At 50.9% G+C, this 26,395-nt stretch overlaps 1 protein-coding gene across 1 annotated transcript in view; it reads right to left on the bottom strand.

Moving 5' to 3' along the window:
- Window positions 1–26,395, bottom strand: part of TMCC2 (transmembrane and coiled-coil domain family 2) — a 40,231-nt gene extending 13,836 nt beyond the window's left edge. The window contains 3 exon segments of the mRNA XM_025421115.3: window positions 11,860–12,073; window positions 12,075–12,397; window positions 25,703–26,395. Of these exon segments, the coding sequence (XP_025276900.3) occupies window positions 11,860–12,073; window positions 12,075–12,397; window positions 25,703–25,936 (771 nt within the window). The 5' untranslated portion in view covers window positions 25,937–26,395.

Here is a 26,395-nt window from a genome sequence, read left to right as displayed (position 1 = left end):
TTTAGAATGACCAAATGGCCTATCTCATTGAGCTGCCACAGAAACAGTCTATCAGGGATGCCTGGGTGACTCAGTGGTTGAGCATCTGCCTTTGACTCAGGTCGTGATCCCGGAATCCAGGATCGAGTCCCACATCGGGCTCCTCCCATGGAGTCTGCTTCTCCCTCTGCCAATGTCTCTGCCTGTCTGTGTGTGTGTGTCTCTCAGGAATAAATAAATAAAACCTTGAAAGAAAAAGAAAGAAAGAAAGAAAGAAAGAAAGAAAGAAAGAAAGAAAGAAAGAAAGAAAGAAAGAAAGAAGAAAGAAAGAAAGAAAGAAAGAAAGAAAGAAAGAAAGAAAGAAAGAAAGAAAAGAAAGAGAAAGAGAGAAAGAGAAAAGAAAGAGTCCATCTATTGCAGCTCCGTCCACAGACACAGCCCAATCTTTTCATACTAAGACATGCCTCCCCTCCCAGAACTAATGACAATCCTACAAAATAATATCTAAAGCATAAAAAGGTAAAGCATATCGGGACCAAAATGTTTTTGCACTCAGTCTCAATGCAGGTTAGATAATAACATTTCGGCTACTTCTAAATTATTGTCAAAAGACTTTACCTTAAAAAAAAAAAAAAAAAAAAGACTTTACCTTTTTCTAAATCCATAGCAGCTCTTACTGATTTTTTTTTCAGTATTTTTCACTGTAAAGGTTTTGTTTTTTTAGGATTTTATTTATTTGTTCATGAGAGACATGGAGAGAGAGGCAGAGACACAAGCAGAGGGAGAAGCAGGCTCCACGCAGAGAGCCCAACGTGGGGCTCGATCCTGGGATGCCAGGATCGTGCCCTGGGCCGAAGGCAGGTGCTAAACCGCTGAGCCACCCAGGCGTCCCAAGATTTTATTTTTAAGTCCTCTCTATACCCAACAAGGGGCTCAGAGTCATAACCCCAAGATCAAGAGTTGCACGCTCCACCAAGCCAGCCAGGTGCCCCTGCAATAGTGTTCTAGCTACTTCAGAAATTTTGGTTGGAAAACATCTACGATAGTGTTCTAGCTACTTCAGAAATTTTGGTTGGAAAACATCTACAAAAAATTTAAAAAGCCGTAATTTTAAAGGCCTCATTTTTTTATATTATAGGTCAAGTCAAATTCAGCATAATGCCTAAAATACTTCAAAAAATGTTCATTGAATAAATGAAACAATTAAAAAAAAATCTCTCCTAAAAAAAAAAAAAAAAAAAATCTCTCCTTTGCCTCCCTCCTTTCCAGGCTCCACCAAGCTAAACTCTTCCACCTTTCCTTACAAGCAGAACAAAAGGAGGCTGTGGCAGCAGGAGACAGAGGTGGGGAAGAGGCTGAGTCAGCTAAGCTCTGGGTCCTTCTCAGGGGGTCTCACTCCCTGGACTGCCCAGGATCACAAAGGCTCTAAAGCACCAGAAAGAGGTTGAAAAGCCACATTGCACCACCAAAATGACCCAGAGGTCACCATACACAGGCTTCCGGTGTCTCCCCAATGGGAGGGTTCAGCTCCTCTGCTCCACGGACAACCCACCCATTAGCACAAACTGACCAGCAGGAAAAAGGGGTAGAGCTCAGGGGTGAACCAAGAGAAGAAACAAATAGAAACCAGGGGTAGGTCTGCCAGGAAAGCCAGAGGAGGAGAGATCCCTTTTCCTCTGGAGTCTCATCTTGTCTTTACATATGAAATGCTCCCTGACCTGCCAAGGACACAGGACTTCCTGCCCTGGGGGTGGGGAGGCCAGAGCCCAGGGAGTCGTGCTGTGGTAGGAAAGGTGATGGGAGCCCTGGATTTGTGTCTGAGTTCCGTACCTGCCATGGGACCTTGGTCAAGTCTCCATGGGCCCTGAGGCTCTGTGTCCCCAAATGCAGTGGGAGGCACATGTGAAGAGCAGGGGAGCCTGGGAAGGCCTGGATGAAGGGGAATGCATCACAGGAACACTCACCAAGGCTGGGCTCCGTAAGGGATGGCCAAGCCTTTCCGGGGCACAGCAGAGGGCCTGGAGCCCGAGGCCTGCCATAAACCCTCACCCTTCTGCCCACTAGCTCTGTGGCCTCCACGGGCCCTTCCTCATGGCAGTCTGGCAGAGGAGGCCCTCGGGAACAAGAGTGGTACCATCAGGAGGCAGGAGCACCCAGCCCTGGACACTCTCCATAGCCAAGCCTCAGTTTTCCTGGCTGCAGAATGGTACATATGATCATGAGCTCCCCGGGCTATAGTGAGGATATGATGGGAACACGTCTGACACGTAGGTGTTACCGAACAAGATGACTCGCACTGAGGCTCCCTTGCCACATGTGTATGTCCATGCACACGCATACACACACCACAGTCGCTCCACACGGTGCTCGGGAGACCAGGCCTGGGACAGAGAGCCAGAACAGCAGCTGCCATCTGAAGCCAAGTGGATAGCGGCAGGTGGATGTGGAAGGGCTACAGTGGACACTCAAGTACTGCACGTGGAAAGGACACAAGCCACACAGCAGCCTCCTTCTGCAGAGAGAAGGTGGCTGCTGAGTGAATGCCACCACGCGTACTTGCTGCTAAGTCCTGGTGGCCTGCTGCCCTGCTCCCCCACGGCCGCCGCTGCTTCCCGCTTCCCTGGCTGGCAGAGACACAGGTCCCAAGTCAGCTCAGGCAGGGTAGCCCTGTGGCTCCCACTCACTCATGGGTGCAGGCAGCTGGGCTGGGGCAGGTGTCTCTGGTGGTACTTGCTCTACTTTCCCAGGTAGCCTGAGTCTGGGGTGACAGATGGGCTGCCACTGTCCTAGGAGGGGACACTGGATGGAAGCCCCACTCCTGCATAGGGCCAGCAGGGCCCCAGCTTCTCCGTAGCTACACTCCCCTGGATTTACACTCACCTCAGAATTCTTAAGCCAGGCCCCTTCTTTCTCTAGGAACCATATTTTTCTTGTTTCTTTCTTTGTCCTTGTTATGGTTCCTTTGCCCCCTCCCCTTTTGTCTTCCTAGTTACTCTTCTTTCTCTTGGGGAAAAAAAAAAAGCACAAACCACATATTTTGAAGGACAGGAAACCTGAGAAGCCATCGCTTTAGGAACTCAGGACAGCTAAATTTAGTAGCTCAGAATAGAAGGTGAGGCCTTCAAAATCTCAGGCTCCAGGTGCACTGTGAAAATCTCCCAGTTAGGATCCCTCTGTGGGCGGCTGCCCCTTCTCTACTGCTCACCTCTGAGAAATGGGGCTTGGGGAAGGGGTCAGCATTCAGAGTCCCTCCACTAACACTGGCTTGTTGACCCCACTAGAAGGTGAATTTACTTAAAAATCATGTTGCCAAAGAGCCCTGCTTCCCTCCCCCCTCCCCCACTGAAAGGCAGGAGGGCAGGAAGATTCCTAGCCTTCAGGATGAACTACAGCAACCAAGGTGGGGAGGTTTCCTAGGAGCGGGTGAACAGGCTTGTCCCCAAGAGCATGAAAAGCAGGAAGCAAAGGCCAGAGTGAGGAAGACTGGAGGGTGAACAGCATGCACACACCAGGCCACGTTTCAGCTGCTTCCAAGGAGGGAGGAGGCCATCTCTGCCACTTCCTGCTCCTTTGCCCAGCTGATGCTGTGGACACCTCCTACAGGAAGCCTTCCATAGGCACAGTCATGAGCCAGGTGCCAAGCAGTGGAGAGAACCATTCATTCTGGTCATTTTTAGAAAAATCAAAATTGGGGACACCTGCCTGGGTGGCTCAGCAGTTGAGCATCTGCCTTTGGCTCAGGACATGATCACAGGGTCCTGGGATCAAGTCCCACTTGCATGGGGTTCCCCAAGGGGAGCCTGCTTCTCCCTCTGCCTATGTCTCTGCCTCTCTCTCTGTGTCTCTCATGAATAAATAAAATCTTAAAAGAAAAAAGGGAAAAATCAAAATTGGTGTCAGGTGGGTAGAAAAAGATGACCATTTCATAGCCACCCTATTGCCTTGGTGGTAGGGATACTGCGGACAGTTCCAGGAGAAAGTGACCCAGAGAAGAAGTACCATTTCCTTTTTGGACAGTTTTTAGGAAGCAGAGCACCCCCAACCCCACACTATTTGCCAAGAAAAATCTAGAATGATTCCTTTCTAAAAGCACAGGATGAAAAGGGAGAACGTTTGGGCTATCCTGCTGACTCCAGGGCTCCTCACTTTCCGTGAGCTGCCCTGATTAAATGAGAAATGGATGTGATAGCACTCTGCAAGCTGCGGCATGCTGTTCAACTGAGTGCCTGAGCCAGCAAGGCTCAAAGGGACACGACCGGCAAGTCCTAGGGGTGTGCCCACCGTGCCATCGAGCCCCTGAGAAGTCAGTACACGGGCATGGGGCCCAGATCATATTTGGGTCTGAAGCTGCCTACTCAGGCAGTAAAGAAACCTTATATAATGAAGTTAATATTACAGAGCACTTGTCTTTCCAGGGCAGGGTTCACCTTTCCAGCCACCCAAAGGAGGTCATGGTATCACTTTGGATCTGACTGAGCTTCTGCTGAATTATTCACTAGTTATGGATACTAGCCCAGCTCTGGGGTCCCAGCAGTGGGCTCTCTGGAGAGGTGGGAAAGGATGCAGTGAGAACTTCCCAAATGCAGACTGGGGTGAACGTCCAAGAGGACAAAAGAAGCAGAGGCATGAGAGTCAGACTCTGGAGGATGCAGCAAACGGGCTGGGGGGTGCCAAGAACAGTCGGACATCCCAATATCCATCAGAGAGACAGAGGAAGGTTGGACAAGGCTACTGTTCCCCAAAACTTCACTCATTGCCTCCAGCCCCCACACTGCAGGGCAGGGGAGCCCTTGGTTCCTGGAGTCTAGACGGAATGCAGTAGGGTGTGTTTATTCACTTCTTCTGTTTCGGAGCCCTCTGCCCTGCGGGGTAGAAACAGAGAAAGCCCAGACAGGCCAGGAGAAGACAAAAGAGGCAGAGGAGGTGATCAGGTTAACGATACTACATTTCCATTGCCTCATCTGGCACCAGAGGGGACAGGGGTCGCGTTTCACATCTCAGGGATGTGGTGGATCCAGGGAGGAAGGTGCAGCAGTGGTTGGGGAGACCTGTGCCAGCTCCCATGACCCAAGCCCACATCACCAGGGCTGGCTCCTCGCCGTCTGGAACAGGATGACAGAGAGCTCCTGTTGCTGCTGTTAGGGGCTCTGGCGTAGGGCTGACACCCAAATCTTGAGCACACCTTCCACTGGGGTGCATCTCAGGGGGCTAAGGATCCCAAGGGAGGAAGGTGGGGACCTGAATGGAGTTTCCCCCCTGTGTCTGGGCTGGCATCCACTCAGTCCCTAGGGGCTGCAGATACAAGGTCTCCCACAAGTGTTTCACCCGAGCTAAGACACAAGAGGGTTGAAAGTGCAAGACACTGGGTCTTGTTAGGTAACTTGGACGTGATCTCCCTTCACCACCCACCCCTGGAATTCACTACTTCCAGAAGCCAGGGCTGATCTGGAAAACAGTGGGAACTTTCCATCTGGAAATTCATGAGGCTCCTGGGTGGCTCAATCGGTTAATCGTCTGCCTTCAGCTCAGGTCATAATCCCAGGGTTCTGGGATCAAGTCCTGCATCAACTGCCTGCTCATCAGGGAGTCTGCTTCTCCCTCTACACCTCCCTCCTGCTTGTTCTCTCTCTTTCATATTCTGTCTCTCAAATAAATAAATAAAATGTTTTAAAAGAAAGAAAGAAAGAAAGAAAGAAAGAAAGAAAGAAAGAAAGAAAGAAAGAAAGAAAGAAAGAAAGTCAGTCAGTCGTGGGAAAAAGATGAATAAAGGCTAATTCTAGAAGTCAGTGCCTCCTGGGACAACTAAGCAAGCCCACAATCCTATTCTAAAAGAGAAGGCTGTTGCTCATGAGCTCTGGGGTCAGAGCTTTAGGTAAGGAGCAGAGTTCCCACCTTTTAGCCCCTCTCCTGATTGGAGAAGACCTTAAAAGGCAAGAGGTTTCACCTGAACAGGAGGAACACACACTAAAAGAAGAATTTCTTGATTCGCCAGGTACCACAACATATACTGCTATGAGGGTCCCGAAGGACCCTGGCAAATAGGGTCTTTTAATCACCAAGACAAGGAACAAAGGTTCATGGCAAATCCCAGAGGTGCCCTGCATTGGCCTGGCAAACAGCTGGCGGCATGGGCAGCCTCAGGAGTCTTTTCTGAGGTTGTTAGGGCTGGTTGCCTCTGGTTCTCCCTCCACCTGAGGAGCCTTTCCATGCAGAGAGGAAGAAAAGGGAAGAGGGGAGGATGGGATCGGGTGGTTGTCCTCTCCCGCAAACGGGTGTGAGTTCAGGCTGGCACAGACCTGAGTGTGGACCTGAATGACTGAGCATGCAGAGTGGCACATGGCTCTGAAGATGGATGCATTTGTGTGGAAGGGCCGAGTGACCCCACTGGACCCTGGAGCACGGCCCTCTGGCCTCCTGGGTGCCCTGGCCTACAAGCTCAGACATATGAGGAGGCCCCACAGATGAATGATCTGGCCTCCCCTAGCTGTGCAGGGGCCATGGTTTGCAAACATCTCTCAGCAGAGCAGCCCCGCCCCCCTCTGACCCAGCAGACTCTCAGGCAAGAGCCTAGGGCTGAGGGTGACCCCTCACTTGCCATCCCTTGGAGTAAACAGGGGCGCTTACTCATGCCAGGGCAGAGGAGAAATCTTGTTGTCGACTAAGACTGGTGGAGGAGTACACTGAGGAACAAGATGCCCAGAGGCTGCTCTGGTTTAGGTAATGAGCAGATGAACGGATGAACGGGTTTCCCCGTCTGGAGCCTGGAGATAAGACCTCCCTAAGGCCACAGGAAATATCCAGTCATGACGTGATATCTCCACCCTCTGCACCTGGCGGTGTGCACCTGGCCCTCTCCCACCCTGACTGCCCTGGTTCAGCAGAAGTCCTGCCACTGAGCACCTCCATACTGGTCTCCTACAGCTCCTTGACCTCTCCTGGGAGCTCCAGGCTCCCACGGCATAGCTCCCTGTGTCCTCAGAGGGCACCACCCATACCACACAGAAGGGGAAGGGCAACCAGAGCAAGGTCAGGCGCCATCCTGGCAGAGCTGGCCACAAACCCCGCCTTCCTGCACTATTCCTCTGCCAAGACCCTCCAGCCGGGTGTACCTTGCACAAGCCCAGAAGAGGTGTGGGAGCTGCGGCAACAGCTGGGGACAAGTTTTGAATAAGGCCAAGAGGGAAGTATTGACCAAATCAGATGTGGAAGAAATGAGGAAAAGGAAATAAAAGTCTCTGACCCTTGCAGGGGCTAATCCACTCCCTGAAAGGCTGGCAGCAGGAAATGAAGGCAGGACAGGAAGAGTTATTAGGTTTCTCTTAGAGTACACATTTTCTAGGAACTGCTGCTCAGCAAAAAGAGACAGAGAGAGAGGGAGAGAAGGAGAAGAGGAGGGGGAAGGGAGAGAGAGAGAAAGATGAGTGGGAGAGGGTGACAGGGGGAGAAGTCATATACTGGGGATCCAGGTGGCCCAACTGCATTGCACCTGCACTCAGTGGTTCTTGCCGCAGCCCCCGGGACCCAGGATTCCCAGAAGTTAAGGCTGCCTGACGCACAGATGAAACCTAGATGTCACCTGTGTTCTCTATGCACCTGCCACTGCTCCAGTGCACCGACAATTCGTGACCATTTTTTTCCGCTTTATAGCTGTCAGGCAGAGAGAGTAGCTACCTTTCCCCGTGCTCTACAAATAGTAGAAAGCAGGAGGTGGGGCAGACATTGGCACTTGTTTTTGCTTTTATGGGGAAATCATTTAAGGCACGATGTCTCAAACAGTCACTGGATCTGGAGGAAACAAGTGACAGCCAAAGGATGTCAGCAAGGCTGAGCTGCTTCCTAGGACTCAGTCCCAACTGTCCCTCTCCTGCACCCCTGCGTCCTCAGGGCGCCAGGTCCCCTGCTCTCTTCGGGTGGGGGCTGGGTGAGCCTCTCCATGACAGCTGAGGAACTAGAGCTGCCTCCAGGCTGTTCCAGTAACTCAACCCCCGCCAGGGCCGCTCTGGTCCGAAAGCCAGCTGGTGAGTTCCAAACAATGGCAAGGGGTGTGGGTAGTGGGGGAGGCTTATGAATTAAAAATAGATGCTAGTAATCACCAGGGAGCTTGCAGAGAGCATGTGGAGCTGTGTTTACTAGAGAGAAGAATACCTCCTATTCATGCCCAGAGACTGAGGTGGAACCACCAGAGCATCTCACAGCAACCAATGGCCTCTGGGTCTGGGGGAGTCAGCTGACAGAACAGGCTTTCCTGATGGCCAGAAGACCCCTTTTCTCCTCAGGAGCCCTGCAGGGCCTCGCCTATCCCTGGCGGGACAGTTACAGGACAGGAGAGCTGGGTAACCGAAGGGGAATGGCACCCAAGTGATAACATCACCCTCTGGGGCCGAGACAAACCTGCACCCTGTGGCTACTGCATAAAAGGGTCCCTAGTGCTTTTAGTGACTCCGCGTCCATTTGGCCTGGGGAGCACGCTAGAATGTAGGGTCTGGTCTCCTCTCGGTGGGATTTAGTCTTCTCTCTGTGGGAAGTGGCTGGGTGTCCTCAGGCAAGCAGTCTCCTGATTTCTCGAGGCCTGTCTCTTCAGCTGGAAAATAGAGATAGTGCCTGCTCTGGCAGCTTCACGGGGATTTTTTTTTTTTTAAGATTTTATTTATTTATTCATGAGAGACACAGAGAGAGAGAGAGGCAGAGACACAGGCAGGGGGAGAAGCAGCCTCCATGCAGGGAGCCCGACGTGGGACTCAATCCCATGTCTCCAGGATCATGCCCTGGGCTGAGCCACCCGGACTGCCCCACAGGGTTGTTGTTAACCAGGCAATAACACGGCAGAGTTGGGGAAAGCTGAAAGTTCTGATACGGATATAAGACGACCAAAGGAGCCACCCCTGTCCCCTGACCACCCTGAACCCAGGGCACTGTTCCTCCCCGGCAGCTGGCCCAAGAGCGTCCAGCCCTGGCCTCCCACCAGCAGCAAGAGAACCCCGACCATCCCGGGGGCAGTGTGAAAACCAAGCACCAGCCACAGCCAAAAGCCTGAGGGGAAGTTCCCCAGCTGACGTGCCTGTCCCCATGCCCTGGGCCCCCTGCATTCCCCGTCAGCAAACATCAACAAGTTTCACCAGTTTCTAACGGTGCCCGCCGCCCACCCGCTCCGTCTGCTCAGCCGCCAGAGAATACAAGGTTCACATTCCCTCCTCATAAAGCAGCTGTGCTTCCAGGGACCCATGGTTGACAGAACTGTTCTAATTTGATTTCTAAAGTGTTTTCACTGACTCAGCATGGAAAGGTGGGCCTGGCTGCAGTTGTATACCAAGCACTTGCTCACTACAGGCTGATAACTCAGCTCATTCTGCTGGGCCCCTCTGGGTCTCCACTCCACAAGGCCTTTCAGCCGACATATGCAGATCTCACTCTTGGAAAACACTCCCCACAGCTGAAACTATGCTTGCAAATGGTCCAGTGCCATCATTTTAAATCCTATTATACACTGAAAATCCCCAAATATATGTCTCCAGCTTGGATCTCTCCCCAGGACTCCACACACACATCTGATTGCTTCTTTGGCATTTCCACAAGCATGTGACATAGCCATCTCAAACATAACCCGTCCAAAACCTAGCTCTGATTTCTACCCCCCATGACCCCTGCCGGGTATCTGTTCCATTTGCCTGTTTTCCCAACTCAGTTAATGGCAATTTCTTCTTTCCAGCTGCCAGGCCAAAAGCCTGTGTGCCATCTTTGCCTGCTTCCTTTCTGTTATGCTCCACATCCATCAGAGATGGATGTAGCTCAAGCTCTGAAGTGAATCCAGGATCCAGCCCCTTCTCCCTACCTCTTGCTGCTCCCACCCAGCTGCAAGCCACCACCACCTCATGCCTGGAGGATTTCAACAGCTTCTTAGCTGGACTCCAGGTTCACACCCTGGCTCATAACCTGTTCTCCACACAGCAGCCACAGTCATCTTAAAAGGTGTCACGCATCTGTACAAAAGCCTTCAAATGACTTCCTGTCTCAGTTGGGAAAAAAGTCAGAAGTCTTATTCCTGGCTGGTGAGGCCCTATGTGGTCCGCAGCTCTCCTCACCCACCCTTAAAAAACTGACAAAACCCAAAATCCCTCAGGCCAGTATGTGCTGTCCTTTCTCCCCAGATGAGCAACACATGCTGCTCCCACTGCCATCTCCTTGATCCACTGAAACCGGTTTCTTGCTGGTTACCAATGACCCCCACTGTTTGACACCACCTGCGTACATTTCCGATCCCTGATGGGACTGTCACTCCTGCTACACTTCACTCTGTTGATTACTTCCCTCCTCCTGAAAACTCCTTCCTCCTTTTGCTTCAGCGTCATCTCTCTCCAGGACAATTCCTACATGTCTGGCTCCTCTGTCCCTTATATGTTGGATCTGTCCTTGGCCTCCTGTTCACTCCATGTACGCCCTTCAAGGGTCTCTTCCATACCCTTGAGTTCAAGCTCAGTACTGATTCTCAGAGTGCCAGCCCAATCCAGATCTCTCCCCTGTGAACCTGACTGCCAGCTGGGGGTCTTCAGTCGGACAGCTCCCAAGGCACGTGGAACTCAATGTGTCCAAAAGTGAACTCATCACTTGTCTTCCAAAACCTGCTCCCACTCCTGTATTTCCTCAACTAGAGGATGTCCCGTCCCTCAAATTGGTGAGCCAGAAACCCTGGAATCATCCTCTACTCTTTCCCTCCCTTTAGCTTCCTCTTCGCTTTCTCGCTGGTCTATTGATTCCAACTTCTGAAAGCCTTCTGAATTTGTCTCCTTTCCATCCTCACTACAGCCTAGATGACTCCAGGAGCTCCAAAAACAGTTTCCTTGACTTCACTCTTGCTCCCTTTCCTAGTCTATCTTCCCAGTCCTACAGTGAGATCCAGAGGGACTGCCTCCCTCTGCTTCCCACCTAACACCCATGGCTTCACACTACCCTTGTGATCTGGGCTCTGCCTACCTGTCCATCAGTTCCCCACAGAGCTGTCACAGTGAAGCCCAGCAGCCCCTTGCACCAGCTCACCAGCTTCTGTACCTGCTACACCTTCTCTCCTCTCTCCCCTAGTTCTTCCCTGGCTAAATCAGACTCCAAGATTCAACTCCATGGCTTCCTCTACAAGGTCTTTGCCAATTCTTTCTCCTCTCCCTGTCCCCCAAAGCCTCTATCACAACCTTATCACCCTATTCTATCCATCTGCCCATCCCCCTCCCTCCTACTCAGTAAGCTGTGTGAACACTGCACCTCCAGCCTATTTACTGTTACAAATGTTCAGTAAGTACCTGTTACGTGAACAAAGGAATGAAGACAGAAATTCAGGAAGTACCACACTAGATTTTCTCCTTACCAAACAACCCTTAACAGATTCCTCTCCTATCTTCTTTGGTTGGTAATAATAATAAAAACAATACTGTGCCATGCTCCATGCCAAGTATTTTATACAAATATGAACCCATCCAATCCCACAGCAACTCTACTGTTATTATCTTCGTTTTTCAATCAGGGAAACTGAGGTACACGGAGGTTAAGTGACCGGTGCAGCTAGCAAGTGGCAGAGCCAGGGTTGGTGCTAGCCTGTGCTCTTAACCAACCGCATTTATTGCTTCTCGATAGCACGTTTAAGGTGAACGAGCTAGGATTGACATTGGCCTGAGCAAAATATTATTTTGAAAAACCCAGAGACACACAGAAATGAACCATTTGGGGACCATCTCTTGCTTGGGGCTCGGGCCTACCTCTGACTCCTGCAACAGGGCAGAGAGCTCTGTGGGCAGCAGGTCTGGGGAAGCGCCAGGCAGGGCCCCCAGCTCAGCCCCCACCTCACCCCGCCTCCAGGGTCCAGAGGCCCCACCGAGCCCCCCTGAGCCCCCTCACCTTGTCACCGCTGCCCTCGGCCTCCTCGGCCAGGAGATACACGTTGCCCCCGTCGGCCAGCAGCAGGGCCGTGTCAGTGGTGGAGGAGGAGCGGGGGCGGCACTGGTGCTGGTGCAGGATGGCGGCCAGGCTGCTGTCCTGGGGGGCCTTGCGCAGCAGGTGGGGGCTGCCGCGCTGGGGCTCCAGGGAGCTACTCTTGCTGCGCCTGCTGCCGCCCCCCGCCGCTGTGCAGGCTGGCGCCCCGCTTGATGGAGGGCCGGGAGCGGATCTGCTGCAGCACGCGGTTGAAGGCCGTGGGCCGCGCGGGCAGGTCGTGCAGGGACACGGCGTAGGAGACGCGGTGCATCTCCGGGGAGCGCTCCTTCTCGTCCGGGGAGTCATGGTCCGACATGCCCTGCTGCTGCTGCTGCTGCTGCTGCTGCTGCTGCTGGGAATCCTGAGACGTCTGGTGCTCCCTCTCCCGGGACCGGCGCCGGCTGTGGAACAGGTGCTTCAGGCCGTGGCCAAACATGGAGCCCTCTGAGAGCTGCTGGATTTTCTTAAGGAGGAAAGATGAAGAACCCTGGTGAGTGGAAAGCTCTGAAATGCCCAGGTGCTGGGGATAGAGCTGGGGGCGGGGTGGTGGGGCGGTGGTGGGGGTGAGTCTGTTCTAGGGAGACTGGTGGAGCTAAACTCTAAGTGTCTGAATCCCCAAGATCCTCGTAAATGGCCCATCATGCCTAAAAGGGTACCTTGCACCCCACCCCACCCCACCCAATGGCCCCCCCAGTTAACACATGGTTCAGGGTTGCCAGTCATGGTATCTCATGGCTAGTCCAGGGCTCAGTGGCACACACCAATAGCACTCGGCTCCCAGGGTTGTATCCCTCTGGGTTGACCCAGCCTACCCTCTGGTCTCTCCCTCCTTCTACGTAAGCTCCTCTTTCAAGCTGCACTGGCTCTTTCAGACCACCAGGCAGCCATTTCCAGAGATGCCTCACTGCAACGCTCTCCGAGAAAATCGGGGTCATACTGCTGCAGTAGACACCACTAAGTGCCTAGTGCAGATATATTCCTTTCTTACGAACCAAACTGCCTGGTCTTCATGCACCTGGCTGAAAATTCTTCCTCCATCACACTCCCTTACAGCAAGGAGTAGCTACATGATAGCTTAACCCAATGAAAAGCAAGGTTGAGAGTTTCTAGCAACACTTGCTTTCCTAATAAAGATCCTCACCCTTCCTACTTCTTCCCATCTGGAATGTAGACGTAATGTCTGGCCATGCAGCAGCCATCCTGCAATTATAAGATGACTGGCTTGATGATGGAGGGCGTCACACACATGGTAGAGCTGCAAGCAACAGGCTTGGAAACTTGATGGTCCTATGCTGCCACCAAAGCAGTTGTGAATGCCTATCTTGGGATTCTGGCTGCATGAAATAAACAAACCTATCTTTGTCTACAGAACTCTAGTATGATTTTCTTTTTTTCTTTAATTTTTATTTATTTATGATAGTCACAGAGAGAGAGAGAGAGAGAGAGAGAGGCAGAGACATAGGCAGAGGGAGAAGCAGGCTCCATGCACTGGGAGCCCGATGTGGGATTCGATCCCGGGTCGACAGGATCGCGCCCTGGGCCAAAGGCAGGCACCAAACCGCTGAGCCACCCAGGGATCCCTGATTTTCTGTTATTTATAGCAAATCTGATTCCTTTTTTTAAATTTTATTATTTTCAAATAATCTCTATACCCAATGTGGGGCTCAAACTCACAACCCTGAGACTGAGTCACATGCTCCACCAACAGAGTCTCGTTCCTGATATGGTTGGCAATAAAATAAACTTTACTTGAGCTTCCAGGTTGCTGAACACATCCATGTGCCAGGAGGGTGGCACACCCTAATTCCATCAGGACAGAAGCTCCTGTACTCAGGACCTTTCCAGACTGACCTCATCCCATGTATTTCTCCATCCTACTAGTCATCTGTATCCTTTATAATACCTTTATAATAAACTGGTAAACATAAAAAATGAATAATAAAGGTCATGTCTTACCGTGTAGTCAATAATGTGACCACTTCTTTAGAATGAGGTATCTAAACAAGTGTCTTTCCCCTGAGATTGGAACAAACCACATAGGCCCCACAGCCCAGCACTGCCCTGGTCCCAGTCTTTCCTCTCAGCTCTCCTGTTCCCCAGGCAGGACTGCTCAGGCCAGGGCCAGACAGCCTGTGGTCAGGGCGCTGGCTTATTTGGCCAGGCCGAGCCTCAGGCAGAGAGCTTTGGAGCCAAAGCGAGGCTTGGGATGTGCAGGACCAGGTAAGAACCCACACTCTGTGACTCCTAAGAGGGAAACTCAGAACCAGGCCATTTGGGGCTCAGTGAGGCACTGCATGTCTCCATCTGTGAGGAGCAACCCATAATCTCATGAGACAGACTCATTTTTAAAAAACAGTCCAAAGGAAAAAAAAAAAAAAGTCCAAAGAGTCACATGGCCTGAATTTTCTTTTTTTCTAGAAACAAACTCACAGAGCAGAAAACCTTAGACACAGAAACCAAGAAAAAAAAATCATGTTTAGATCTGAATTAACTGACCCACCTCTTATTGTTTCTTTACACCTCTGGATGGTTTGTGGAGACAGCTGCATGGGCCTCTGGATGTCAGTAACTATACTACTGTGTATTTGTGTAAACATTTAGGATTTTCATTTTTGGCCTCATTTGAGTCTCTCTACAATCCTCAAAGTAGGCAGGGCCCTTCCATTACCCATTTTACAGACCCAATATGTGACATCAGTACAATCCACCAGAGACACCAGGGACACATGGTTTACAGTGAGGTTTTTTTGTTTATTTTTTTTAAGATTTTATTTATTCATGAGAGACACACAGAGAGAGGCAGAGACATAGGCAGAGGGAGAAGCAGGCTCCATGCAGGAAGCCCAATGTGGGATTCAATCCAGGGACTCCAGGATCACACCCCAAGCCAAAGGCAGATGCTCAACTGCTGAACCACCAGGTGTCTCTTGTTTTTTCTTTTAAAGATTTTTTAGGGACGCCTGGGTGGCTGGCTTAGTGGTTGAGCACCTGCCTTTGGCTCAGGGCATGATCCCCGGGTCCTGGGATTGAGTCCCACATCGGGCTCCCTGCACAGAGCCTGCTTCTCCCTCTGCCTATGTCTCTGCCTCTCTCTGTAGGTCTCTGTGAATAAATAATTAAAATCTTAAAAAAAAAAGATTAAAAAAAATTTATTTGACAGAGAGAGAGAATGAGCACAGCAGGGGGAGCAGCAAGCAGAGGGAGAAGGAGAAGGAGGCTCCTCGCTGAGCAGAGAGCCTGATGTGGGGCTCGATCCCAGGACCCTGGGATCATGACCTGACCCAATGGCAGGTGCTTAACTGACTAAGCCACACAATTGCCCCACAGTTTACAGTTTTCAAGATGTTTTTCCTTTTACATTATCTTACTTAATTTTCCCAGACACTAATAAAAGCAATAGTAATAACATTTCCACTTTTCAATGAGGAAATGAAGGCTACCACCATTCCTTCTCAAGAATTTAATTTTGGGGCAGCCCTGGCAACATTAGGTTGCTCAGTCCCATGGGAGTTACCATCCCTACAGGGCCAGCCTGAGGCAGGGCCAACATGTCCAGGGCAGACAGACCAGGGAGCACACTCTGCCATCAATTTGGAAATGGCCAGATCCGTGGCCTCCAGACCAGGAACAGCCAGGATACTCCTTCTTCCTCAGGCCCAAGCTGATACCAGACCCCCCTCCAGGCATCACGGATGGGGCCAGCTGGCTCTGGCATTTGCCCAGCTGCTCCTGCCAAACAGTCACATTACATATTACAAATTGTCCTTCAAGCATTCCTTCCAGGTCTTTGTGTCCTTTCCCTACCACTTCTGACCCAGCTTCTCCAACTCCAAGGTCCATCTTCTATATCTGCTCAGGTCCCCTCAAAAGTCTTCACCAGAGGTCCCAGAGCTCTGAGCCATTTCCTCCCCCTAAGCCCTGGGAAACGGATGGAGGAAACGGAGGTGCTGTGGCCAACAGCCACCACTGTCTGCTCTGTTGCCTCAAATCCTAAAGTCCTTCGCCAATTTATTTTAAAATCATATGGCATTTTTCAAAAGTGCTTCCCAATTTATGCTATCATTCCTTTTTTTTTTTTTTTAAGATTTTATTTACTTCTTCATGAGAGAGACAGAGAGAGGCAGAGACACAGGCAGAGGGAGAAGCAGGCTCCATGCAGGGAGCCCAACGTGGGACTCGATCCCGGGTCTCCAAGATCATACCCTGGGCTGAAGGTGGCGCTAAACCGCTGAGCCACCCAGACTGCCCTATGCTATCATTCTAAGCTGATGCTAGCTTAGCCTCAGGAGGGAGGATGGGACTGGTATCAGCATCTCCGTTTTGCAGATTAAAAAAACTGAGGTACAGCACAGTGCAGTGGCTCATCCAAGTTACACAGACAAGCCTCCAACCTCCAGTCTGATTTATCTTTGATGGCTCATACACTGACTGCAAGACTAAAGCAGATGCAGTATTTACAGACATCTCAGAACAGTCTCACGGGCAGGATTAAAACAAACCAAAAATGCCTGGGCCAGGGGAAGATGGGTCCCCTGAACTGTGGTGGTCAATCTGCCTGTGCTACATTGTGGGATGAGGGTAAGGGCTTCAACCACTGTGGGCCTTCAGTTCACACCTTCCTCATCTGTTCTGCAGGTAAAGGAAAGCCAAAGATAGTGGCTAGATAACTGTAGGACATTTGCCCCAGCAGCACCAAGGAGCCTGCTAAAGTCTGCAGGAAGCACGAGGGGAAAGAACAATGGGAAGGGGGGTGTTGCTTCAAATGAAGGGCTTGTCCCCCACTTACAAAGTGCAAGGCCAGAAAGCTGGGGGTGCTTCTGCATGCAAGTGTCAGAGAGGAAATGGTTGAGGAGTTTTGACATAATGTGGTAAGTGTTAAAAAAAAAAAAAAAAAAAAAAAAAAAAAACCCAAACACACAAAATCAACAACTCAGCAGATAACCAGCCACAAGTTTTGGAAATGAGGAAAACCATGGTGACTAGCTTCAGGGAACTTGGCCACCAACGCAGCAGAAAGCACCACCTGCTCTGACTAACAGGTTCCAGCTACTAAATGTCACTTGCTTTTCCACACTGACTTTTGCTTTTCCCCAGCTGCCAGAAACCATTTTGGTGGCCAAACGAAGCCATGTATTAGAAGAGAGCTGAGATGTTTCAGAGTTAGGGGTGAGATGTAAACAGAGCTCTCCCGATTGATTAGACCGCGAGAGAACTGTCCCGGAGCTGGAGGCTGGGAGCTAGCCAGAAAGGACGGCTTCCCAGGACAGGTGCTGAAGCCCGGGGGAGGTGAAGGCTGAGGCATCTGCTCTCCCCTCCTCTGGAACTGATTTTCAGGGCAGAAAGGACCCCCGTCCTTGGGCTGCCACTGGATGATTTCTGAAAGATCCTTCCTGAGTAGGCTGTGGTCTCTAAACAGGCTTTATCCGTTTTCCTCTCTGGGTGTGGGTCCCCCCAAAGAGGAAGTTTGCTCCAAAATCTGCAAACGCAGCTGCACGAGACCAAAAAGTAAAATGCTTTGGGGTACAGTGTCGTTGGCACCATCTGGTTAAAAATAGCCAAAAGTGGCTTCTGATTCCTACAGGTCCCCATGTTCTTAACTCCCAGAAAAGCTAGGAGGATCCTAACAAGTCACGCTAACCTATAGCTAATTACCCCAACCTGACAGCTCACCTGTCAGCTACCTGACAGTAGCCCTTCCTCCTACCTGGGTTTGGAACTCCCTCTGCCCCACCATCGCGTCGGCTGGGAGGGTTCAATGGGGTGACTGGGTCACCGTGAGCCTTAGCAAGCCTAGGTCGCCAACGTTCCTCTATTTATAGGGTCTCTATGGAAACAGGGCCAGCATTAGAGAGCTAATCGCTGTAAAAACCCACAGAGTCCTACTCTTGGGATACAAAGTGGGTTGCGGAAGTCTCCAATGGCCCTTAAGAAGCTTTGGGTGGGGAGCCTGGGGCTGGAGCTGGCGAGGAACCCTGGCCCCAGGTCTGCCACCCACCAGGATGATGATGGAGAGGAGGGAGTAGCAGTGTTCAGGCCTGTCTGGGGTTTCTGTGAGAAACATAGTGATGGGGGATGCCTGGGTGGCTCAATCGGTTAAGCAGCTACCTTTGACTCAAGTCATGATCTCAGGGTCCTGGGGTCGAGCCCCACATTGGACTCCCTGCTCAGCGGGGAGTCTGCTTTTCCCTCTTTATCTGCCCCCCCCCCCCCACTGCTGGTGTGTTCTCTCTCTGTCTTGTGTGTGCTCTTTCTCAAATAAATAAAATCCTTAAAAACAACAATGACAAAAAGAAACACAGTGATGAAAGATTTTTCTAATCATTTTTTCTTCCCCAGAATCCCAGCTGACACTTAAACATCTCAACACGGGAAAACGACTTCCCCCTTCTCAATTGTACTTTCATGCTTCCTTCCTTCATCACTTAGAGAATTCTGCCAGGCCCCAAGGAAGGCTGGGAAGGTGGCTGCATCCCCCCCACAGAAGCGGCTCAACATATACCAGCACCAGAGATTTAAAAGGTGACCTGTGGGCAGCCCCTGTGGCGCAGCGGTTTAGAGCTGCCTGCAGCCTGGGGTGTGATCCTGGGGACCGCGGATCGAGTCCCACGTCAGGCTCCCTGCATGGAGCCTGCTTCTCCCTCTGCCTGTGTCTCTGCCTCTCTCTCTCTCTCTCTCTCTCTCTCTGTGTCTCTATGAATAAATAAATAAAATATTTAGAAAAAATAAAAAGTGACCTGTGTGCTGTGTCCTCTCTGCCCCTCATCATCCTCCCCACCCTTCACCGGCTGCCCCTCCATGCAGCCAGGTCAGGTCTCATCACCCTGCTCTGAACTCCAGAGAGCTCATTATCTGCACCACTCACCTTGCAATTAATCATGTGCCTTGTAACAGGGCTTTTAGAGCTCTCTCAAACTGTTGTCCAACTTTTCACCTGCTTATGGACAGACTCCTCAACGAGAATATGAGCGAATGGAGGGCAGGAGTGAGTTATATCATCTCTATCTTTGTGTCCCTAATATTACCTGGCAGTTGCTGCATAATTATTTATTTGCTGAGCAGAAACTATCCAAGCCTACAAAACCCTCTTAGAAAGGATTTAATCCTTAGACAACGACCTTTTCCAAAGACATAAAATGCTCAGTCAGGCAGCTTTTTTCTTGTGTCTAACCCAGATCCCTCCTGCTACAGTTCAAAACCTTATCTTAAGTCTATGTCATCCCAGTAACTGCCAAAACTGAGCTGGCTTGGAAGGAGATGAACAGAGGCCCAGGAGCCTGAGTGTGTACGCTGTCTTTTCACGCACGGCTTGGGTCAGGACTCATGTGCTCACAGCCGGCTTCGTTCTCCAGCGTGGACATGACTCAGTTAACTTGGCTGGAAAAAAGAAGCCTTTATAGCCACTTGATTTGAAAAGTCAAATATTGCTTTTCTCGCACAACCACAAAACATACCTGCCATTTCTCAATAACTATGCTCTAACTTCTTAACATGGAGAGAGGCTTAGGTGTTTGGGTGATAGAGGGAGACTGTGTCCAGTCTTGGCCTCATTCTAAGAACATACCTTCCTGGTCTGTGAGGATTTCAAAGGGAGATGCCATTCCTTAGAGAAGAGATGAAAACAGAGAAGAATTTTGGGTTGGCTTCCCAAACTACCACTGAGAAGCCACCTGAGCCTTTTTCCCCCCAGCTCCTAACATTTATGCTTTAAAAAAAGCTTCCACCCAGGACACTGGGTGGCTCAGTCAGTTAAGTGTCTGCCTTCAGCTCAGGTCATGATCCCAGGGTGCTGGGATCGAGCCCTACATGGGGCTCCCTTCTCAGCAGAGAGCCTGCTTCTCCCTCTGCCTCTGCCTGCAGCTCTGCCTGCTTGTGCTCTCTTTCTGTCAAATAAATGAATAAAATCTTAAAAAAAATAATAAATAAAACTTCCACCCAAAATTCAGATCTTATCCGATGTTTTAATTCCTTTTTGAGGGAGAGGGAGATGATGTTGCTAATGGGATTGGCAGCTAAGGACAATCAGATACATAAAAAGAAGCACATTCTGTAAAAACTGAGCCTGCAAGACAGTTCCCACTAGCACTATGAGGGCAGCTGTGAATTCATCTGGAACCCGATATGTGGCAGGAGAACAGAGAGCTTCCTTTGCCACATGCTTTTCCATCGGTCAATTCCTCCAGAGCCCATATGCAAGGCTGCTCCGAATATTATCAAAGGCAGAGGGGGTGGGACTAGAGCAATCTTGGGCCTCAGGACCCCTGCCCTCTGCGCATCAGGTGCTGGTGGGGTAAAAACCAGGCAACTCAGCATTCTTCCCACCCCTATACTATCCCTATTTACAAGGCTGAAAGCACAACTGCATTCTAATCAAAAAGGACCCTTGGCTCCACAAAGCCCCTGGCACTTGCTATTCGACTTCCCCATTTAGAAAGTCCCTCTTCTCTTATTTAGTCCTTAAATTCTACTCTCTCTTTAATAGCTCCCTGTAGGGGCACCTGGGTGGCTCAGTCAGTTAAGTCTCCAGCTCTTGATTTCAGTTCAGGTCATGATCTCAGGGTTGTGGGGCCCAGAGCCCCACATCTGGCTCCGCAATCGGCACAGAGTCTACTCGTCCTTCTCCATCTCTCTTTCTCCCCCCACACGAGTGTTCTCTTTTAAATAAATAAATAAAATCTTTTAAAAAAATATCTTGCTCTCAGCCCATCTCTTCTGATCAACCCCCATGTGTTTCTGACTCCGTCGAATGATGATCAAAGTACCCTTAAATATATGTGTCCTCTGATGGATGATTTTCAAAAACTTTCTTTTTTTTTTTAAGATTTTATTTGTTTATTTAATTAAGAGATAGAGAGAGAATGGCTGGGACACAGGCAGAGGGAGAAGCAGGCTCCATGCAGGGAACCTGACGTAGAACTTGATCCCGGATCTCCAGGATCACACCCCAGGCTGCAGGCGGCACTAAACCGCTAGGCCACCGGGGCTGCCCTGATGGATGATTTTCTTGCAAGCATTTCACCCTGTTTGACTGGGAGCTTATCTGGAAGGCCAAGGTAGTGCTGTTGCCAAAGAATGAATTTCCCCTTCCCCTGATCCTAGGTCTACAGCAATCCTACCTCACTGATGAAATCTATCCTGGCCTATCAGCAAACCTGAACACATTACCTCCACAGCTGAACTAGAACTCTACCACCAGAAGCCTCCACTAGAGTCCCAGAGCACATGCACTCCTTCATCCCACCCACATTCTTCTCCTTCACTGAGGAAGTGGGGAAACTGAAACCCATAAATGTGATCAAGAGCTATGGCCTTAAAATAAATAAAATAAAAAAACAAAAATAAAAAACAGATAAGGGGTGCCTGGCTGGCTCAGTCAGTAGAGCATGCAACTCTTGATCTTGGGGTCATGAGTTCAAGCCCCATGTCAGTTGTAGAGCTTACTTAAAAAAAGAAATAGTCAGGGATCCCTGGGTGGTGCAGCGGTTTGGCGCCTGCCTTTGGCCCAGGGCGCGATCCTGGAGACCTGGGATCGAATCCCACATCAGGCTCCCGGTGCATGGAGCCTGCTTCTCCCTCTGCCTGTGTCTCTGCCTCTCTCTCTCTCTGTGACTATCATAAATAAATAAAAATTTAAAAAAAAAGAAAAAAGAAAAAGTCAGACAAAAGAACAGAGAAACAAGCAGGGGCTTTTGGGAAGGTCAATGTTCTCCATCTTGACTAGGGTGGGAGGTAGATGGGGTGTCTGTTTTGCTGTTGTAAACTGTACATATATGTTTTCAGACACTTTTCTGTACAGGTGCTATTTCACAATTTAGCACAGTGCCTTTCCACTAAAGTTGTTCAGTGTCTGTTGACTCACCATCCCTTCCCCAGAGGACTCTCTACAGGAGTATTGAAGGAACACAGGCCATTCTAGAGGTGCTCACGCACCCATGTAGGCCAGGAAAGGTGGTGAACCAGCAAGGAGAACCACACAGTCCCAGCCTGGGGCTTTCCTCCAGCTCTTTGGCTTCTACTTGCTTTTTCTCATCTTCACGTGAATAGGCAGGAAGGCCAGTGCATGGTGTAAATGGAAGGACAGGAGCTGGAACTCACATGAGTCTTCAGTTAAAAGCACTTCAAACCAGGACTGTAATAACGGACCTCAGCGTACCCCCCACTTTTTCCTTCTGGGTAAAATATTAATAGTGCCCAGAAATCCCTGGGGAAAGTACTCACAGGGGCTTTTGGGAAAGAAAAAGAGTATCAGGGGAAAGCCTCTGGCCAGCACACCCAGAGTCTTCCTTCCTCATGGCTGAAGGGATGAAAGAGTTGGTGATTTCCTCCTTGCCTTGAAGCTTCTAGGACTCAGGACAGAACCAGCTGACTCTTGGGCTTAGCCACTCATCCCAGGCCTCAGCAACAGCTACCACATGCTGTATTTTGAATAGGAATGTGTGCTCCATGTTCCTTTCCCGTGAGTTCCTCCCCACTCTCATTCTTACTGGAGCTGGGTTTTCTTGCTAGAGAATTCCACTGTACTTTTGGTCAGTCTACTCTCTCTGTTACCAGCTGTCCGGGCCTGTCCTCCCAACCAGCAGGGAATCTGGTAGCCACAAAGGACTGGATGATGATGATGACAAATGAATTAATACATGAACTAGGACCTAGCCAGGCCACAAGCAGCTGGGCAGTGGGACTCTGGATTGTGGGCTCCTGTTGCAGGGGTGTCACTCACATCAAGTGTGTGGAGCAGCTAAGAAGGCCCCCAAAGTAACTGCATGAGCCTCCTATGGGGCAATGTCCCTTTTCAGGTGATTTTTTTTTTTTTAAGATTTTATTTACTTATTCATGAGAGACACATAGAGAGAGGCAGAGACATAGGCAGAGGGAGAAGCAGACTCCCTGTGGGGAGCCTGATGCAGGACTCAATCCCAGGACCCCGTGATCACGACCTGAGCCGAAGGCAGACACTCACTACTGAGCCACCCAGGTGCCCCTTCAGGTGATTTTTCAGTAACAATGATATCATTGCTCCTTTAAGATTGCTCTGTAACTATGTTTCCTTCTTTTCACTGGCCCTCTTGCGCCATAATCACAAATCCCAGACCACTGTAGCAGAAATTTACAGCGCAGGGTAATATGCTCCATGACACCAAAGGAGAGGGGAGGGAGACGAAAGGAGTGCCCGAAACTTGTGGTTGCCACTAGTTTGGGCGCTCAGATCCCATTGGCAAAGACTAAACTCCCTCCTGCCCCCCCCGTTGCCATGGAGGTACTTCTGACAAAGCCTCTTATTTGTTTGCCCCTTTCACAAGATGACTCCCTCCAATGTGCTCAATCTATCCCAATGCTGGAGCTGTCACAAGAAAACAGAAGTGGGACTAAGAGACCAAAAGTCCCTATCTCCAAAGTTTAAAATGAAAACAAAACCAGAGCTGCTGATGGTCTTAGGCCAAACACAGGTGTGGGGCAGGAGGGGTTTTACACAAAAATTAAACTTGCCCCTTTCTGGTACCACCACCATCTCCAAAACAAGTCTGCCTCCACCCAGTGCTAGAGCCAGTTGTGGAACTTCTCTGTCACTGGAAAACTGCCACCACTGGTAAACAACTTTTCCAGCACTGGAAACCAAGTCTGGACACATTTCAATATTCCTATTTTTTTTTCCCCAGAAAAAAAGGTTCAGAAAAGTTGAGTGATTTGCCTGAGTTCACCCAGCAAATCAAATTCCAATGGCTCCCAAGTTCAGATCTGGTTCCAAATCCCTACCCTGTAAACATGTTTTGATAAAGCAGACAGAGATAAACAGGAAAAGGCCCTTGCGTGTCTCCCCACACTCCCACCAAGCAGGCAGTGGCTACAATCTCTCCTCCTTGTTGCCAGCCTGGGTCCACATGGCTGTGTTCTACCCTGGTGATGTATTTGGGTAGGGGGTGGGAGGGTGAGGCTCTTTTTCTCACATGGAATCTTAATTCTGCTTCGGAGAAGTTCAGCAGTTAATATCAGGTGTAGGGTTGCTGCTGTGTCTGCCCTGACCCCAAAATGGTGTCACCAAAAAAAAAAAAAAAAAAGAAAGAAAGAAAGATGAAGAAGAGAGAGAGATGATATAGGAGGGTAGAGATGAACGAGCTTCTTAAGGCAGCAATATCTAGAGACAAAGACACCGCAGCCCCCACACCACAACCAGCCCACCTTCGCTCATGTAGGCAACCGAGGGAAATGAGTGGAGCTGGCGGTTTCCACTGCTGGCCCAGGCTGGAAAGTGGGGGAGTTTCCACAGGCAGCTTCTCAGAAACTCAGGGCCAGGGTCCCAGCTGGCCATAGATTCGGGGTTTGCTGGCTCGGAATCAGGCTGAAGTCTGCAGCAGAAGGCTCACCTCCTTCCAACATCAACATGAAGGGCACCCGTTTCTCTTCAACATCTCACTTAAGATAGGAACCACACCTCCTGACCACACAGGGTGGGCTCAGAGGTGACAGCTAGGACAGACACCAAGGATTTCTTGGGCCTGATGGAAGCAAGAATCTCCTGTGCAGAGCCTAACCAGCAGAGCTCATCTTTCGATAGAAGGCTTGCCCTCAACCTCTGAAAAGGGCAGCAGTGGAACCAGGGGTCACATTCACATAACTACCACAGTTCCACAGCTTTCTGAAGTACACACAAGGAGCAAGCTGTCTCCCTTCCTATCCCTCCCCAAGGCACACAGACAGGTAACACACACAGGTAAGAGCACACTCACCTGCGCTCTGACTTCCTGACTCTGAGCCGCTCAGGCCAAACGAGGAATGTCATTGGCTTATTCTGGTAAGCTCCTTAGTGGCTGCTGCCATAGGATACAGGCTTTATTTAACATAATGGAGTCCTTTTGCTCCCCTAGCCCAGACCTTGCACCCCCTCTGGAGAGTATCTCCCCCGAGGCATCAATCTCCAAGGCATCTAAGTTCCTTCCTTGGGCTGACATCTCGTTCAGCCCGGTGGTGAGCCGGCTTGCAAATCCTGAGCCTGCAGTCCCTGTGGCAGCTCCTGCAAAGGTGCATTATTTATTCCCGCTGCTGTCTTAATTAATATAGAGACATATTCGACATGGCTCGATAATTGTCTCGGCAACCGCAGGCGGAAAATAAAAGACTCCCAGCTGCACGTGATCGGCTCTTTCCGATTCTGGTTCTGACTGCCGGCTCAGCATGTGTGCCCCAAACCAGCCCAAGCACCGCTTGGCCACCTGTCAGTTCTCCACCCTGGGGGTTGGTTCAGCAGGCAGGCGGGGATCTCCAAGCACTAGCTTAACCTCTGGCTCCACCTAACGGCAAGAAATCCACACTCCCCTTTCACAGATGGACAAACTGAGCTTCATCCAGGAAGGTCCCAAAAGGAGGAAAACTAATTCAGCAAAGGAAATGAATGGTCCTCTGCTTGGCCTCCCACGCGGCAATTTTCTTCCCCTGCCATCCTACCGGAGGGAAAGTGATGTCAACTTTTTAGTTAGCATCTTGGATTTCTCCAGCCCTTTGTCTGCGAACAGCACTTCACACACATAATTCAAACAATCTCGGGTGGGTGAGTCACTAGAGCGTCTGCGGAAAAATGAGGAACAGACACAGAGGCCTGAAATGGAGCTGCAAGACGGAGGCACAAATGGTACCTGACGTCCAGCCCAGGCTTCTGGCCGAACATCCTCTCTGACCTTTGCCTGGCTTCCCCATCACTTTCATCCCGCGAAAGCGCTTCCGCTGGGGCGGGGAAAGCTAAGTCGCGGGCTGGGCTCGCCGGGGCAAGGTCTGCGCTCACCTTTAGGTCAGGAGGCTTGCTTCGGGGCCCCGGGTTGGGCGCCGCGGCAGCGCCCATGTCCGAGGTTGGCCCGCCAGCGGAGTTGGCACCCGCGGCCTCCCCGGGCCGGAGGTCCGCGCCCGGCAGGTGGCCCGCGGCATCCTCCAGCCCAGCTGCATCCTCCTCGCCCTGCTGCTGCTGCTGCTGCTGCTGCTGCTGCTGCTGCTGCAGCTCATCCGATTTGCACCTCTTCATGGTGTATGTGGGTCGGCAAGGGGAATCTGTCCTTCCGCGCGCGGTCTTGGGGAGACCGCACCCCCTCTTACACTCGGAAGACCAGGCCCAGCGGCCCAGGAGTCGGCGGGTCACGATCTCTTGAATTAAGAAACAGATCTTTCAAAAGGAGGGTGAGGGAGGGGCGAGGACAGGGAGCCTTGGCTGCAGCCTGGAATGGTTCATCACGACCCGGGGAGCGGAGGCAGGTCACAGTCGAGGCCGGGCGGCAGGAGTCCTTGGGCAGTCACTGGAGCGGGAGGAGGAAGACGGCCCCGGCCCCCGCCCCCGCCCCCGCCCCCCCCAAACTTTCTGCTCCGGGGCGCGGGCAGGGCGGAGGGATGCTGGGCGGCACAGCGCATCCCCCCCGGCTGGCCGCGCTGCTGGGCGAGGGCGAGGGCGAGGGCGAGGGCGAGGGCGAGGGCGAGGCAGGGCACCGGG

This window comes from Canis lupus, chromosome 38 (assembly GCF_003254725.2).
Source record: "Canis lupus dingo isolate Sandy chromosome 38, ASM325472v2, whole genome shotgun sequence".
NCBI classification, from domain to species: Eukaryota; Metazoa; Chordata; class Mammalia; order Carnivora; family Canidae; genus Canis; species Canis lupus.
The sequence above is the reverse complement of the archived record's forward strand: the minus strand, read 5'-3'. Positions and strand labels throughout refer to the sequence as shown.